At 34.8% G+C, this 17,648-nt stretch overlaps 2 protein-coding genes across 3 annotated transcripts in view; one reads left to right on the forward strand and one right to left on the reverse strand.

Annotated features, from left to right (window-relative positions):
* Positions 1–1,374: 1,374 nt before the first annotated feature.
* LOC134252229 (uncharacterized) lies at positions 1,375–13,780 on the reverse strand. 2 transcript variants are annotated; one of them, XM_062734651.1, is made up of 11 exons: positions 13,675–13,780; positions 11,081–12,717; positions 10,622–10,708; positions 10,313–10,477; positions 9,754–9,929; positions 9,030–9,161; positions 8,933–8,950; positions 8,369–8,477; positions 5,218–5,395; positions 4,655–4,860; positions 1,375–2,636 (listed from the first exon to the last, which is right to left on the reverse strand). In XM_062734651.1, exons 2-11 carry the CDS (start codon positions 12,714–12,716, stop codon positions 2,434–2,436), a joined length of 2,910 nt encoding a protein of 969 aa, XP_062590635.1. In that variant the 5' UTR covers position 12,717; positions 13,675–13,780; the 3' UTR covers positions 1,375–2,433. The 2 variants fall into 2 exon arrangements, with proteins under 2 accessions (XP_062590635.1, XP_062590634.1); XM_062734650.1 differs by lacking the exon at positions 8,933–8,950 and having other exon boundaries at positions 9,012–9,161.
* A 2,829-nt stretch (positions 13,781–16,609) lies between these two features.
* LOC134252228 (dysferlin-like) overlaps positions 16,610–17,648 on the forward strand; it is a 63,846-nt gene continuing 62,807 nt past the window's right edge. The window contains exons 1-2 of the mRNA XM_062734649.1: positions 16,610–16,848; positions 16,952–17,007. Of these exons, the coding sequence (XP_062590633.1) occupies positions 16,755–16,848; positions 16,952–17,007 (150 nt within the window). The 5' untranslated portion in view covers positions 16,610–16,754. The remainder of the gene's footprint in view (positions 16,849–16,951; positions 17,008–17,648) is intronic.

Genomic DNA, 17,648 nt, shown 5'->3' on the forward strand with positions numbered 1-17,648 from the left:
TAAAATGAATAAAAGCTACCAGTTCTGTCTTTTTTACTTGAAAGTTTTATTAGTTTAGAAATATTTTGAAAGATGAAACAATGTTGTTGGATTGATTAACAAAGTTATTTCTCTTTTTTAATAAACCTTTTGTAGAGACTTATAAGCTGTCAGCTCATCTAAAATTACTAAAACTATCTGCATAGGCCGAACCTGGTACTCTTCAATACAAAATGCAAGTTACTGCTCATTTCATATAAAGAAAACAGTCAAAAAGTAAATTATGATGTCCAGTAAAAGGCTACACTTACAGAATATTTCTATGCTGCATTAGGGACTTCACATTCATAATTTATACAGAGTACAGACTAAATCTACTGAATAGAAATTCATGTGAATATGCCAAGTGTCATATTTTTTACCAACATGCAAACTGAGTGTTGAACAGTTTTGTGTGATATAAAATTAAAAATTCATTCCCCAAAACAACAAAGATTAAGTGAGCATTGAACTCTTATGGTACATGATAAAAGTTATGAAACTTCCAAGCAGTTGTACTGTAGATTCCTTATTTTTCGCGAGTACTTTTTATAGTGAAAATATATTGAACGGCAAATTGAGAGAATAATAATTTGTGATTGATTGGTTGATCGAGAGAATTTACACGTATTTCAGCACCATATAAATAAAAGTGTGGTATTTTATTTCGCAAGTGATGCATCTCGCAAAATTTCGCGATAGTTAATTCCGGGCATATTAACAAGGAATCTACAGTAAATCAGCTTACAAAGCTCTGTGTACACCAAAACAACTGATTACTGTAAAATCTTGTATTTTCTTGGGGTCAAATTTTCGTGGTTTGAGTGGAAACTCTTGGTTTGTGGGGATTTGAATTCTTGGATGAAGAATCATTGAGTTATCTTTGTAACATTTTACACTCTTGGTGGACATGAATTGGTAGGTCTCTTCATACCTCAAAAACGACGAAAATAAAACCCCAACGAAAATCTGTGATTTCACTGTATAGAGTGACCAACAAACAATGTTTTGTAGCACCACTAATCTAAAGTTCAACAAAAAAAGTCAAGCGTGGGATACTAGACTAATTGTTTTTAAGGTTTGGCATGTGTTTCGTTTTGTGTACAACCCAATAATCTTCTGCCATTAAACAATTAACTATATAAAAATACATATGATAAACAACAGTTAAACATGGTTTTTGTCAAGAAGTTAATGATAAATTGAATTTTGCTTCCTTATCACCAATATTCTTTTCATCAAAGTTCAAAACTTGAGAAATACCGGTACATGAAAATTTTAAACTGAAATTTCTTTAACAAAAAGTTCTTCATTATTTTTACTGTATATAGAAATGTTAATCTCTTATTCTATCTCGAGATTAAATAAACAAATATGTGATATTTTACAGAATAAAGGCTATGTACATTATATCTGTAAAACAATTGTGTTCAAAACATTCAGTACAAATAAAGTGCCATATTTCAAATTTCCTGAGAGGGTAAAAGACAAGACAATGGCTTACATTTATATTTTGATTTCTCTTTAAGGAAAAATGTACGACACCGTAAACTAAACAAGACAAATGAATGTCCTTCACATAAAAATCTTTTACGATGGTTATTCAGTACAAGTACAATAATGCTGTAAAAATTAAAAAAACAGGTATTCGAAATTTCCTTGGACTATTTTTATTTTAATGAGTATTGAAACACAATGTAAGTCAGGTATACATATAATCCTGATAATAGCTAAGACTTCAGTTCTCCGAGTTCTAATATCCAGATGTAAATCTGCCTTTAAAGCAACTGATAACATTCCAACACATACTTAATGAAATTTGTCATTCACTGTTAACAACAGAAGAATGTTGTGGCTTTCAAAAATGCAGTTCCAGGTACAAATGTTACTTCTACTGTATAACTTTTAACAGTCCTATTAATTATCAACTACAGACTAGTTAAAAAAATAAAATATATGGAAAATTTTGAAATAAATAAATGAAGGATAAGATATTCAAATAACTGTTAAGTCTTAAAAAAAAACTTTCCAATATAGGTAGTGGTTAATAAAGTATCTAGCAAAGTTTAGCACTTAATCCATAAAAACTTAGCACTACTTCAAGTACACATGTTCTTTGATTTAACCTATCTGATACATGTATATGGCCTTACTTCACAACACTAAATGTCGTATTAAAACATTTCAATGTTGTGTTGCCAAACATGGAATGTCTGTTCCCAGTCACACGTCATGGATTATTTCCTGAATAAAATCTTCTGGCTAATATTCTCACTGATCTGTCCCACATCTCAGATTGAGGCTCATCATCACGTACAGAATCTCACACTATTATTTTCAGTCAACCACCTCTACCGAGTTAAGACAAAATAATTTCCACGCCCCTGAACCCAGAATGACAGCCACTCATCACCTCTAGTCGACCACTTCTACTGTATTCAGACAGGATAATTTCCATGCCCGTGATCCCCCCTGAACCCGGAGAGACAGCCATTCGCCGACGTTGTTCACAAACTCAATGTCTGACTCGTCGACCGGCGGTGGAAGGTCGGTGTCTACGGAACGAGAAATGTTCCTCTCGACCTTCACACTCTCAAGGTCAGCGTGTCCATTACAACCTAAAAATAGATCAAAGGGGAGTTAGCACTGAATATAAAAACATATGAAGGTAACCGTTAACCGTCTTTATTTCCATGACAAATTATGAGTATGAAAAAAATTAACATAAAAACATAAAAGTGTGAAGGTGAAGCAGAGAGCATGATGAATAAATAAGTTCACACAAAAGGTTTGTTTGCCCTCTCCAAACCTACTAACTTAAAATGGCCTGACTCAAAAATTTTTACATTCTAGAAAATTTTTTTCTTTTTATTTCTCTTTTCCCATCAATTAATATGTTAAAATTTCTGGAATAAGATTTCCAGCACCAACCCATCTTCCTACCAACCTAAAATTTTTACTCTTGAGTCAAGAGAGGGCAAACAAACACTATTTTAAAGATGGCTCCACCGCACAATAATTTGATTCTCTTGAAAAAATGCTCTTTAACATTAAAACATTTATAGCAGGGATAGGGTAACCATTAAGCTGTTTACTGTGAGCAAATCTAGAAACCACTCATATAAGTAGCTCTATCTAGCTAGAGTCTTAACACTTCTCACTCGTGTAAAGTACAAACTCTTACCGTCACCAGCTTGATCTGTGTAGAAGTTAGTTGTATCAGTTATAATTGTTAAGATTATGGATATTAAGGGTTTACAACTGACGAGGCTAGGAATTAATGGTCTATACCGTAAATCTGGAAATTTTTGCTGTAGATAAATTTTTAGCAAATTTGCGAGTTCATTGCATTCGCAAAAATATTTTTCTTAAAATAATTCAACAATAAGAAAATGTAAACAAAGTAGTGGTCATTCGCAAAATTTTAAAACCTAAAAATTAATCAACAGCATTTTGACCCTGATTCGCAAAATAAAATCGATGTAAAAATTTCCAGATTTACGGTATAATCTGATGAATCTTTATTCCACTATTATGGGTTTGTTTGAAATCCATATAAACAAATACAGCAAAACTCGATTAGTACGAACACGGATATTGCGAATTTACGGATATAGCGAAGTCGTCTTGGATCCCCAATTATATAAATTTAATGAATTTCTTATACGGTTATAACGAATTACGGATATAGCGAAGTGATTCTATAGATCCCAGCGATTTCGTTATAACCGAGTTTTACTGTATTCACATATGAAGGTATACATTTGTTTTGTAGAAACTAGTTTTTGTTTTCTTAATTTTGATGCTTGTGTAAATGTTTTGATTACAGTTCAAAAGGGAGATTTATGATTATAATGGACTGATGAAGTCAACTGCATGTGCAATGGTAAACAATGAAGGTCAAGGCCGGAAAGACTGATCTATAAAGTCCCTTAAGGAAATCAGAAATTATACTTGTGTAAATTTAATACAATGGGCAAGTACCTTTAGTAAATTTACTACTTTTCATAAATCATCATATTTAAATTTTCTGCTTGAATGTTTAAAATATCATGTTACAAAAAAACAAGATCTCCACACAACAGTAAGGCCATCATTAAAATGTTTTTGTTTGATGTACTCCAACCCACATTTTCCAAGGTTGGTAGGTAAGTAGGTATTTTCTTTTTTTTGCTTTACAATATGCCTGTCATAATTTATCAATGTTTGCATTTCCATGATTACACACTGAATAGTGGATAACTATACAGATTTCCTATTTATTGCTATAAAATTTTAAATCAAAAAGCATCCTAGAAAAATTATGGTATACTATATAATAGAAACTAAAAAATAAAATTCAGTGCTAAAGAACAATGATTGGGTAGGGGCAATTGCGATCGGTCAATCAGAGTACATCAAACAAATCATTTTTTATTGTTGGCCTAAGCTAAGCAACTTACTGAGGTCTTCCATAGAGCACGGCTCACGTAACTCATGATGACCCCCCCCCCCTTTTGTGTCCAAAAAAATACACAATATTTGATAAATCAATATTTTTTTGGTGTGGCTGTTGACCCCTACTCTGACCACAAACTGGTCGCCCCCCCCCCCCCTTTCAAAATTTCTGGACCCACCACTGAGCTAGGTAACTTACTGAGGTCTTCCATGGAGCAGGGCTCACGGAATTTGGATCCTCCCCGCCGGAATGGCTGCTTCTTTAGGATCATTACAGCTCCATTCAGGTATTTAAACACACTCAGGTCAAGGACACTCTGTCTGACCTCAGGGTTAGTGATGTACTCTCCAAGCCACGACCTCATGTAACCAATGTCAACACCCAGCTGGTAAGCTCCAACATAGCTAGAATAAAAATGTCAAAATCATCACTTAAAACACAGAATATATATAACTCTTTAAACAGATAACAATGCTAATCTTCGATGACAATGAAAGTAATAGCAGATTTTTGTAATGTTTTAAACTAGTCTTTGTACGGAGACTGACAGAATTTGGAAGAATAACACAGATTTGATTTTAAATAGAAATACTTGAATGATAATTTAACCATTATACATCATATTTCATTTTTAAAAGAAAAAATCCTACAAAATGCATTGAATTATGGTCTATATTCTTCAATTAGCTTAAAAATGTGAATTGACCGATTCTCGAAAATTGCTTTGAAAATATATATGTAAGAATCAGATGATGTCAGACCTAAACTTGATTTTGTTTTTGAGGATGTTGTTTTTCCACGCCTCACAGAACGCTGTGACGGCCTGCGACACGACGCTGAGTTGTGCCGTCTGTTTTAGTTTACTGACGCCATCAACGACCGGTTCCAGTATGGTCTCCAGGGCGTGCTCAATGTACAGGTTATGCTCCTTAGGAAGGTCTGAAAAATAGATTTAAAAACGTTCCCATTACACAACACATAAATAAAATCAGAAAACAAAAACTCACAATCCAAGCCTCCTTTCAGAGCTACAAACAGAGGGTGATCAAAAGAAAATTTTAAGCAATATACAGATACCTTACCTAATATATTACTTACTAATATATAAGTTACATTTCAAGTATTGGTAAATTTAGGAAATAGACACAATTTCCACATAGAATGATCAGTATAGTTTGGTGACAAAAGATTTATAAAGTGATTAGGGATTAAGAGATGTACAGCTTATTAAGACAGGTGTGCCACCATGTCATCTAGTGTACTAGTAATTTGCTTTTCCCTACAAACCTGTGGAGTATTTTTATAATACTAGAAAACTGACCAGTCAGCAAGGGCCCCGCCATGGGGTAGAATTAAAAGGGTGCAGCTTACGGAATGATTAAAAAAATGTACGAAGAATAAGCAACAGCAACTGTATTCTTAAAATTTCAAGATAATTCCTGAATATTCAAAAACCTGAAAATAATATCCTTGTATTTAAATTAGGCAGTAAAGAACAACTTAACACTGAATGTATATTTAAACAATTATGAAGCTTGTGTTATATAAAATGCCAGCCTTCAATGAATGCAGATATCATGAAGGCTTGACCTTAACTTCAAACAAACAGCAGTTGCAGACAAAGGTTTTCATTAATCTAAGACAGATAAAAAAAAGCCTACTAAATTTTCTGCAGCACTAGATAATTAATCCCAAGGGATTAATTGTACCTCTCTCATCATTTTCTTCTAAATTTACAATAAGAACTTTTTTCAGTATTAATGATAGAATGGGTTTTTTATACAACTACATTAAAAATTAATAATATTCTTGAATTAATATATTTATTAAAAAGTGAAAAAAGTAAATCAAAAAATCTTCTTTAATCTATTTCTTTTTTTTTTTTTAGAATTCAATGAAATCATAACTATCAAACAAAAATAAATAATAAAAATTTATATTTAATTCCACATTTCAGAGTGTTCATAGCATTCCAAATTGATTTAACTTCAAAACAAACTTCATTTGCAGACAGAAGTGGTAAATAATCTCAATGTGACAGATAAAGATAATGCTCTGGATTTTCTTGAAAGCTAATTAATCCCAAGGGACTTCTAGCAGCATTCAGTTTACAATGGGAACATCTTCAGCAGTTATCTCTCTTTGCCAATACATTCTAATATAAGTTAAGGAATCTACCCCACCACCCCAGCTCCAAACCATGGGACATAGAGAACCAAACTTAGCATCAAAATATGTATTTCTGCCTACTGAACTACCATACCAAATTTGTACTTGATTGGGCAACCATAAACAAAGTTGCCCATTCATTCTTATGCATAGTTAAGGAATCTACTCCACCACCCCAGCTCCAAACCAGAAGACATAGAGAACCAAACTTAGCATCAAAATATGTATTTCTGCCTACTGAACTACCATACCAAATTTGAACTTGATTGGGCAACCATAAAAAAAATTATTAGAAAAAAACAGAAAATTTGTGGACGGAAGAGTGACAGACGGACAGACAGACGGACAGACAGACGGACGGACAGAGTGATTACTATAGGGCACCCGCAAATCCTTGCGGGGCCCTAATAACTTATGGTCCAGCAAAACATGAATTTTATGACATCAACAAACTGAGAAAGTTAATTGCTTTAACAGAGGTAAAACTCGACACAATGGACTGAAAACAAATCAGCTTACGTATCAACTCTCCGCAACTAAAACAGTCACCACCTAAATATAAACATACGCCTTCATTTTAATTGGTACAAAAAGAGCAAAAATAACGGGGGCATTTTAGGGATAGCTATAAAACAGACTTGTTGCATGCAAGAAAAATTTATAATATACTGAATATTTTGCATCTGTATTCATTAAATAAAAATTAAGTACCATAATGGAGTCAATTATAAATTTTATCAAAATTACAAAAAATCTGTAAGAGAACTTTGAACAAGATTCACGAATTTGTCTAGTTTTTTTATCCATGGCAATACAGTTTTACAAATTAAACACTGATCTAAAAAAAAAATCATAAAATCATATGAAGTTCACTAGTATATTCAAATAAGACCAAAACTGCAAAAGATTGACCATCGAAAAAAAAAAAAACAGACATAAGAGACCAGACTGTTTTTATCATATAAGTCATTCCCAGTGGCACCTGACCAGTTGTTGGAGCCTACAATACAGGGGCTCAAAATTCCTACAGTACCCGATATCCCGAGTGTTGGGACTACCAAAGAAAGGGGTAGGCATTAGTTTTTATTCGCCAAAGTCCTGGGACTTTTTGTTTATCTTTTTTAAGTTAAAAAAATGATTTTTAAAAATAAAGCAAATTCTCAAATGTATTAAGTAAAAATGTGGGTTTGTGGGCGTTAAAAATACCATAAAACATTAGGAACAAAAAAAAAATACAATCCGTCTTTTTATTTTCCGTTGCGGTTAGACTCTTGCTTTTACGTAATTCCTCCTGTTTCCTCCTACATGACAAACGGCAATGAGTTTGTTAAATATCGGTTTTGGCTGTGACTGACAGCACATTCTAATTTCTATTTATTGTAACAGATGGTTTATTCAGTAGTGAGTATTTGTAAAAGTTATTGTAATGTACCAATAATCTATCAGTCTGGTATTGTGTTGAAATACTCATGTATGACTATATGACAGTTTATGGAGGAAAAATAAAACATATATTAATACATATAGTCTTTATTCATTCAATGAATAAATGAAAATAAATTATAAGTAACATAAATTTAATGATGTATAGGTAAATAGACTCTGAAATTTCTTCCTCGGACTTGCCTAAAATTTACTCTTTAAGTCCTGGACTTGACCATGACAAAAAAAATTTTGAACCCCTGATACATGTGTACTTGACTTATAGAATGTCAGTATAAAGTGAGCTAGGATTGTGCGTACCTGCTTTTTTACGCCAGGCTTTTCCCTGTGGCATCTCACTGCTGAAGTAATCAGCTGATAGTTTGCCACAATTTTCTGAGAAGACCTTCATGGCAGCTCCAGAAAGGGACTACAAAAATGAAGACATGAGTATAATTTATATCAACATATATCAGTTACATGTACATACATGTATTAAGTATAATTTCAATATACATAGCAAATCATGCATTAGTAACATTTTCAGAACAAAGAAATAGTCATCAGATCATAAATTCAAACAAGTTAATAAGACAATGTTTGTTGGTTCCTGCGCTGAAAATGTGCTTTTATTGGCCAATCAAACTTTTGTGAACTTTCAAAAGTGAACAGTACATGTGTTACAAATGTGGAATCAGGAACATAAATACCAATCAGCATGAATGACCTGTGACGTTACATTTACCTCTGACATCTGTTTAGTGACCTTTGGCATTAAGATTATAAACCAATCAGAACTGATTGACCTGTAACTGTAGATTGACCTCTGACATGTGTTTAGTGACCTTTGATATTAAGATTATAAACCAATCGGAGCTGATTGACCTGTAACTGTAGGTTGACCTCTGAAATCTGTTTGGTGACTTTTGACATAAAGATTATACACCAATCAGCATTGACTGACCTGTAACTGTAAGTTGACCTCTGACATCTGTTTGGTGACCTCTGACAGGTACTCTCCCATCTGTTGGTCACTGATTCGGGATTTACTGATGTTTTTAGAGCTGAACAGGTGAGCATTGTGTAGGGCCTTCTTTGTTTCATCTGCCAGAATCTATAACAAACAATAACTCTAGAAAATACAATCCGCAAAATGTAGACAATTGTTTGTATGACCATTATGCATTATAAGAGGTCATTTTATTCTGCAAATGGTTCTGGTTTTAAAAAAATAGGAATATATATACTGTAAACCCACTAGTATTTGCGTCATCTTTTATTTGTGATTTGTCAGTTTGAAATCAATCTGTGGGATTAAGTTTCGCTAATAAGGAAACATTTTCTACAAAAACAAAGCAAAATAAATAGTTCGCAGCGAATAACATTCATGACTTAAAGTAGGTCGCGAAACTCACGAATATTTGTCGCACGCGAATAAAAGTTGGTTTACAGTGTACAGCCAAAATTTGTTTCTCTTACAAATAGAGACAGCAAAATCTACAAGAAAATATCTCTGACCATGATAAATTTAGATGGTCATTTCAGTATATAAAAAATTTCCAGCATAAAAAAAAGTACTTCCTAGCTGGCATGTTGAAATTATGAACTAAAATTAAATGTGTCAACTTAGGGAAGCCACCATTAGACAATACATTTAAACTAGCTGAGGAAACATCTTTAGACCAGTGTGACCTACTAGCCCATACCTTGAGATCTGTTTGTGTGACCAAGAGGAAGTTGCCGACCGCCCATGACGACAGGAAGCCGTGAGATTTGTGGACACACCAGCTGTGAGCTGCTTGGCAGTTTGTCAGCAGACGACAGACGATTCCCGTCACGTGAGGAAGATCCAGGTCCTGCTTAGGGAGCAACAAACTGCCATCTAGTGAGAGAAAGAGAGCTCATTGTACATTTACAGAAAATTTATTTATGTATTCCATGTCTCTACAAAAAAATAATAATTTTGGCAAAATTGTGTTTTTTAAAAAATTTGAAAACCATACCAGGACTATGCTAATGCTGAACAGTATCTTTAGTTCTTAATCAATTAATGTTTTACTCTTCAGTCTTTCCTATACATGCTATATACCATATATCCGGGTTTTTTTTTTTGCGATTTAAACTTCAATAAAAATACACACACGCAAAATAAAAACTGTACAAATCTACCCCTTTACTGCAAAATTTCCATCACATGCAAAAAAAGGATACACATTAATTTATAAATAATAATCTGAATGTTTACGTTCCGTGGCCTTGTCGTACCTTTCCCGGATTCCTGGATGTCTTTGATGTTTTCCTGTAGGAGACTGAACAGAGGCTGATACGTGTCGCGGAGTAACATCCCGGTCTTAGTGCTGTGATCCCCGCTGGCCAGTAAACACGGGTAACACTTGTCTGACATCTGACATCCCAAAGCCTCACACATCACTGAAAACAAACAATCAAAAACTTATAACTCAGACTTGACTTTTGACCTTTGAAGAAATTGGTCCCAAACAATCCTTTCTTTTCTATAAACAAGATCTAAACATACATTTACATCCAGTATGATGATATAATAAGTTAACATACATATGTCCCATGACTGTAGTGCCGTTTGTGCGTGGAGTTTCCTAGCCACACCCAGTACTGGAGGTACAGCATTGGATGGAAACATGTCTAGGAAATAAAGAGTACACTGTACATGTTGTTACATTCAGTATAATCATACACCAAAAATAATAACCTCAACTAAAACTTAATAAACTCAAATGAAACTTTGCCCAAAAATTATTAATTTGCCCTAAAAAGAGCAGCACCAAAGTTACCTTGAAGGAGCTATCAATTAATAAATAATTAATGCCCATGCAATTCAGAATAAAGTTTTGTCATTTCGACCTAGATTGTGCAAATGCAACAATTGTATGAAACTTTTTAAACACTGATTAAATCAAATGACAGACATTGAATCATACAAGAATAACAACTTAAAAAGCTATCATATCAAATTAAGATCTTGAATATTTCAAACCTCATGCATTTTTCAAGTACCTTTGAGACAAACATGCTCCATCATATTTCTGATGACAGTTACCACGGTAGCACCACTGAGAACCACACTTCCCAGTTCTCCCACGATCTGGTTTCCACGACAACCCCACACAGGTTCATAGAAACACTGCTCCAAGGCCGATCCAAAGAATTTCCATAAAACGTCCATGTAACGACTGGTCAGCTGTGAGCGAATAGAGCTGTCCGCGCTGTCGCCCCAGGAGACGGTCTTGCGCTTGGAGTCTGCCCGGGACAGGACAGGGGTGTCCTGACCTTTGGGGGGTTTAGAGGTCGGGCTCTTGGGAGATTTACTAGATTTATGTTTACTTTTGGAGTGACTTTCACTTTTCCTGAGTAGGTTGGTTGAATTGCACACAATGAGTAAAAAGTTTTCAGCAAACTCGTTTTCTAGACGAGCAAACTCATTTAGTGGAGGTTCATAAGGGGTGAGATCGGGGGCGCGGACCGAGCCGACCTTGAGTATGGCGCCACTGATGGAGGTCATACTTCCACTGGCCGTGTGGTAATCCGACGTGTCGAGGTGGTGGGATATGTGACCAGGGTACTGCACTTCATCGTTCCATACGTAATTCGGTAATTTCCCTGAATACAGGATACGAACAAAGTCATCATTTGCAGTGAAAAAGCGATGGGTCTCTATGGCAGCATATTTAGCACGTTCAACAGCTATAATGTTGAGAATTTTGGAAAAAGGAATAGATTTCACAGAAAAGGAGACGTGTCCAGGGTGGTTTGTAACGAGGGGGTCTGACTTACATGTCAGGTTCATCAACTCCGACTGAATGTGATCGAGAATAAAATAGGACGAGTTCATGTAGCGACTCTTAGACAATCCAGCAGCTACGTTATTAAAATCCTCCAGGCCCCGCGCAATGTTCCACACAATCTCCTGTGTCAGCATCGCCATGCTTCCGTGAGCAAACACCTGTAAACCAATAACGATTAACTTCTCCATCCAGTAGATGGCGTCACTGTAGAGCTGGAAGAGCACCTTGCGTACATACTCTAGGTCCAGATACAGTCTCCCAAGTATCGGCTGAAGCCAGCGGTTGTTGTGTAAGCACTGTTTGATGTTATTCCAGTGACCCACGTGAGTCCGTAGGTCTTCACACAGAGCATTTAAACAGTAAATCTTGCTGGACGGCGCGTCCATTAGACAGTTCCGCATGATGGCGTAGTATGTACGATACTCCGCCTGCACTAAGTGCTCTAGGTCCTGTACAAACGCAGTGACACTTTTGATTCTGAACAAGCAATCTCGCAGGAAGTCTAGTCGGGATCTTTCCTCCATGATGGCGCGTAGATTCAGGTACTGCTTCCCCAGACCCTGCAGGTGCCGACAATGCATGAAACTGATGCTGGAATACTCGGGAGTTCGTTTTGTGATGTGGTTTCCAGGATTAACAATTTTGAAAGGTTTTCGAAATAGTTTGAGGGTTTCCTCTGCTTCAGGTACATCGAATATGCAGTCTGTCGAGACCTGAGTACTGTACGCGGGGGCTGTGTAGAAGCGGTAAAACTCGGCAGTGTCATCGTAATCCTGATCCATCCCAGGTACATGAACTCGACTCAACTCGCTTGAAGGAAGGGTCTCATCCAAATGGTATGCCTGCATCCTACAAAGTTAATAAATCATATGACAAGGAGGACTAGTTTTTGACATTAAAACCTCCTAAGTCATATTACTTGGACTAAGACATAAAGTTAAACAATATTTCAGGCACCATAAAGCATAAAATGACCAGTTACTTAAAAGATAAATTGATCAAGTCAACAAAAAAATGCTTGACGGAAGAAATAAGAAAATATATAATGAAACCCTCCCACCTGCCTCAGTTTTTCAAAAAAGTTGGATGAGAAGCTAGGAATTGTTATTATCATTATGACTTAGTCACCATATCCACTGATTTATATATATCAAACAACCTTTTAAATTTAACAAAAAGTTACAGACATTATTAATCATGTTAATATAAAAGAAAATATCACTGTTTATCAACAAATTATTCTGTCTTTGTTCCAAAAAAGAAAACAATGCAATCATCAGCAAAATGACTCACTAGTTAAACATCAGCATCCAGACAAGATAAATGAGAAAATAAATCTGTTACAAGACTGTTTACAAGCTGAAATCTGTTGACCATGTTGAGTTATTGATAACTGTTGAGAGTTGGAAATCTTTAAGCCGATGACCAGATTCTAACATTTAAGTTCTAAGGAAATATTGACACATGTGTTTACTTAGACCATATACGCTGGAATTTAGCATGAAAGACTATCCCTATTGGTTTGTTTACATTCCCCAGAGATATACCAAACAATCAAAACTGGGGCATTTTAAACATATTCAACAAGTTCATATTCATAAAAAACAAAGAAAAATAACAGAAAAGCACGTGTTGTTTGATATCGCATTATCAGTTTCTTCTTTTCACCGCTAATAGGAAAATCTGGTCCAGTGCCAGGGGATGAAAACATTATCTTCATCAACGGTAAACTAATCTAGACAACATATATCCTAATCGTAAATTTTTCGGTTAATTATACAATTATTGACTAGCAGAATAGATTACCTTATTATGAATTTCGTCTACCTCCAGGTAAAGGAGCATTACCACAACATGCAAATTTGGTAATTGTATACATTCTCGCCATGTTTCCACAAACACTCTCAGTCACGTGATTAGGGATATTCTAGTATGAAAACCGTAACGTGATTGGAAAACGGATTTAGAAAACTTGTTCTTGGAGTTTTGGAAAAAAAATATCTGTTAAATTAATTTAAGAGGTTTTTTCTTGAATTGACAAATGTAACTGTGATGTATTGTGATGTATCAAAATTTTTGAAAGTGTTTTTGTGTAGTGGTTGGGGGTGGGGTTAAAAAGACAATTTTACAATATTTTTTCCATCGTCGGAACCCACGGGTTTTCTCTCCGTTACACTGCATTTGTAACGGAGAGAAAACCCATGGGTTCCGACGATGTACTTTTCATATTGAAGATGAATTTTATTTTCTTTTTAGCTGCCATAAATACATAACAATCATAGGTTAACATTTAAAAGGAACTTGATGAATTTTTTAATGGAAAAATATCAGATATGTCTTATACTCAAAAAGTGAAGCTTTGCTTAAATTAATAGCCATTGTCCAGAAATACTGAAATAACAAACTCAATTATTAAAAAAAATGTATTTTATCTAGAAATGATTGCAAAACATAATTATTGTACAAATGATGGTATGATTTATAATTATATAACTTCACATTCTATACCAGAATATTGTTTACATTTATGAACAATTGATGATATTTATAATATGTTGAGCCTTCGCCAATTATTGCACTGAGACGTGTTTAACTGTGTTTTGTGTCACAAATTTGTATTTATTTGTGTTTACATTTATATTTTTAAAGTATATTTTAATGAAAAGAACTTTGACAAGCTAACAACAAAATAAAAAGCTTCCAGACAATAAAAAAAATGTTTTGCACCGGGTCGGGAGACCCGAATTAAGTGTCAAATCAAAAAGTAAAATAGGAGGTGCACAATGGCATTATGTGATAAAGGTTCTATAGATGTATCATTAAATTCATTCAGTGCTATAGGAGGAGTAGCGGATAAGAGATGGGTACCCCCTAATATTATAGAAAAAATGGCTGTGCTCATGTTTTGTTCTGGGAAATCAAAAACATCATGTGTCCGATCAAAAAGTAATATGGGAGCTGCACAATGGTGAAGAGTTGCAGATAAGAGATAGGTACCCCAAAGCGTAACAGACGGACGTCAATTTTTTTCAGTTGTTTTTTATGCAAAAAGTAAAATAAACTAAATGTACCGTAAGCATTGAATTCACTAATTAAAACTATAAAGGTATTGTGACATCCAGATCACTATTTACCCTAGCTCCTACTTCAAATTATAAATATAGGAGGACAATGGCATTGTGTAACAAAGATTCTGTGAAACATATGGAGATAATGAACAGTAGTCAAGATCCAAGGTCCATAGGCCGGTGCCGTGGGATCAGGTGCCATGGAGGAGTATGTGAGCATTAATGAGTGAGTGTTATAATAAATGTCAATGATTCGACCTTATGAAGTGATGACTTTAAAGTTTAAACGAGACTGCTGATATTCTTGTTTCATCAACTTGTTTGTCAATAATTTACCTCATTTAAGAAATTGTTAATACGTAGAGCATGTTCTTGTGTATCGAATCAATTGAGATACCGGTATATAAACTCCTGAAAGTCATTAAATTTCATTCAATGATTTAAGAGGAGTTGCGGATAAGAGATGGGTAAGTTTTTGAAAGGTAGGTCAAACTCCAAGTCAAAGGGTCAAAGTTGTTGGTTTCTTAAGAAAAGTCAAGTATGTCACAAGTATTACAAAGGTTATGTCAAGATTAAATTTTTTAAAAAGGTCAAACTCCAAGGTCAAGATCAAGAGCTTGATATCCTAGGTCTTGTCATTAGGATTAAACATGTGAATTGAACTCTACCCTTTAAAAGTTAGATATGGCCAAGGTCAAGGTCAAAGGGTCAGAGTTCTTGGTATCCAATGAAAGGTCTTCTCACAAGGATTACATACGTAAAGCATGAAAGTCCTAGCCCTTACCATTCAAAAGGTATGGCCAAGGTTAAAGTTTTTTCATAAGTACGGAAATCTCCAAGGTCAAGGTCAAAAAGTCAAAGTTGTTGGTATCAAAATGAAATAAAAGGGACCTTGTCACAAAGAATGCATATGAGAAATACGAAAATCCTAGTATTTACTGTTCAAAAGTTATGGCCAAAGAAAAGGTTTGTAATTTTTGTGTCAAACTACAAGGTCAAGGTCAAATTTGGTGGTACCCAAAGAAAGGTCTTGTCACAAGTATTCGAATACTCCTGTGAAATGTGAAAGTCATAGCTTCACTAAATCAAAAGTTATTGGCTAGGATAAGTGTTTGTAACGGACGGACAGACTTTAACTGACGAATGAGATTTGAAATGTACCATCGCTTTCGCGAAAGTAGGGGACAAAAAGGAGATATACAATGGCATTATGTAACAAATTTAAAGATTCTGTGGAAGTCGTTAAATTTCTAGAGGAGTTGCAGATAAGATGCCATCATGGGTACGTATATACCCCAAATCTTGTGACTTCAAATCCCATAAAGGTAATAAACTTTTCCTTCTGGATGAAAACTGTAATTTACCAAGTTTTATCAGACAAAGCTAGGGGTTTATTGATTGGACAACACGGGATTGTAACTAGATTCGTTATTTTAACAGTAAACAATCCGTGCTGGTTTAAAATGGTCAACAGGAGCAGGGACTTCTATCTAGACTAGAGCATAAACGTATAAAAGACATAAATAATAATTAGTTGTGTAAATTTGTGCCTCTGGCCCAAACCATTACACAAGCATCAGGATTGCACATTCTCTATCTATTTAATTTTCGCGCCAAATGTCTTCGTCATTACTCGGAAGTCATCTATAACGTTACAGATTTCCGAAAGTTTCCGGAAGAAAGGGTGCGACTACTACAACAAGTAAACTGTGTCGATCATCTGCAGTGGAAATATTGTTTTAAGTGGATTGCATGATTATCACTTAGGAGGAAAAAAGAAAACAAAATGCGAGAGTGAATCCAGAATAATCAGTTACCATGTCTCTGCAAGTGGTGGTCATTAAGGCCACGAATGTCCCGAATGCAGAGAAATTCGGGGAAAGTGATCCTTATGTAGCCATCGAGTTCCAAGGTAAAGTTTTTAGGAGATGCTCAGCGTGTAATACCTGGTGTGAACCGAGGCGTGTATTCGCTTTTCTGGACATTCTAATGAATATGTCTATGTTTCTCTACAGGTATAAAGAAGAAGACAGAGGTGAAAAAATCCAATCTAAATCCAGTTTGGAATGAGGTGGGTCTATTTCTAGATTGCAAAACCTCTCAATGGATGTTTAATTTCCACCCATTGAACTGTTGAACAACAAAATTAAAAGTCCCTACATATTTTACTAGATCTATATTTTATGTTATTTTGTATGCATGCATTTTGTACAGGTGTCTTAATATATAAGTACTACTGTACTTTTACTTTTAACTTGACAACTGCAGATCTGCTCTACAGTGTACACGCACACAGCACAAATAAAAGATCTTCTTCAACATCTGCATTTGAAGCATAACTTTATTTTTTAAAATTATCTTTCTAAATCGTAAATCCCCATTTCACTAATGTTAACATAATTACAATTTGTCAGACATATTACCATGATTACACGAACTAGATGAGTAGGTGTGACATGCATAAAAATTGCTTAGATATGTAGCCTGTGGGTGTGATGTTATGACCATGGCTATAACATAAATAGAGGGTCATACCAATACAACATAACACGGATTTACTTATCACCAAATGCATAAATCGTAAATTTTACCTTGTAAAATAACATTGTTCTACAGTCAGTGTATACATATAATTATTATCCATGTATGTAAAAGGTCAAGACTGAAATTCATAATTTCAGTATTTTTAAATTGAAATCGAGAAATGCTAGT

The sequence above is a fragment of the Saccostrea cucullata genome, unplaced genomic scaffold (assembly GCF_032062105.1).
Source record: "Saccostrea cucullata isolate Sc308-1 unplaced genomic scaffold, CSIRO_AGI_Scuc_v1 ctg1555, whole genome shotgun sequence".
Classification (NCBI taxonomy): domain Eukaryota; kingdom Metazoa; phylum Mollusca; class Bivalvia; order Ostreida; family Ostreidae; genus Saccostrea; species Saccostrea cuccullata.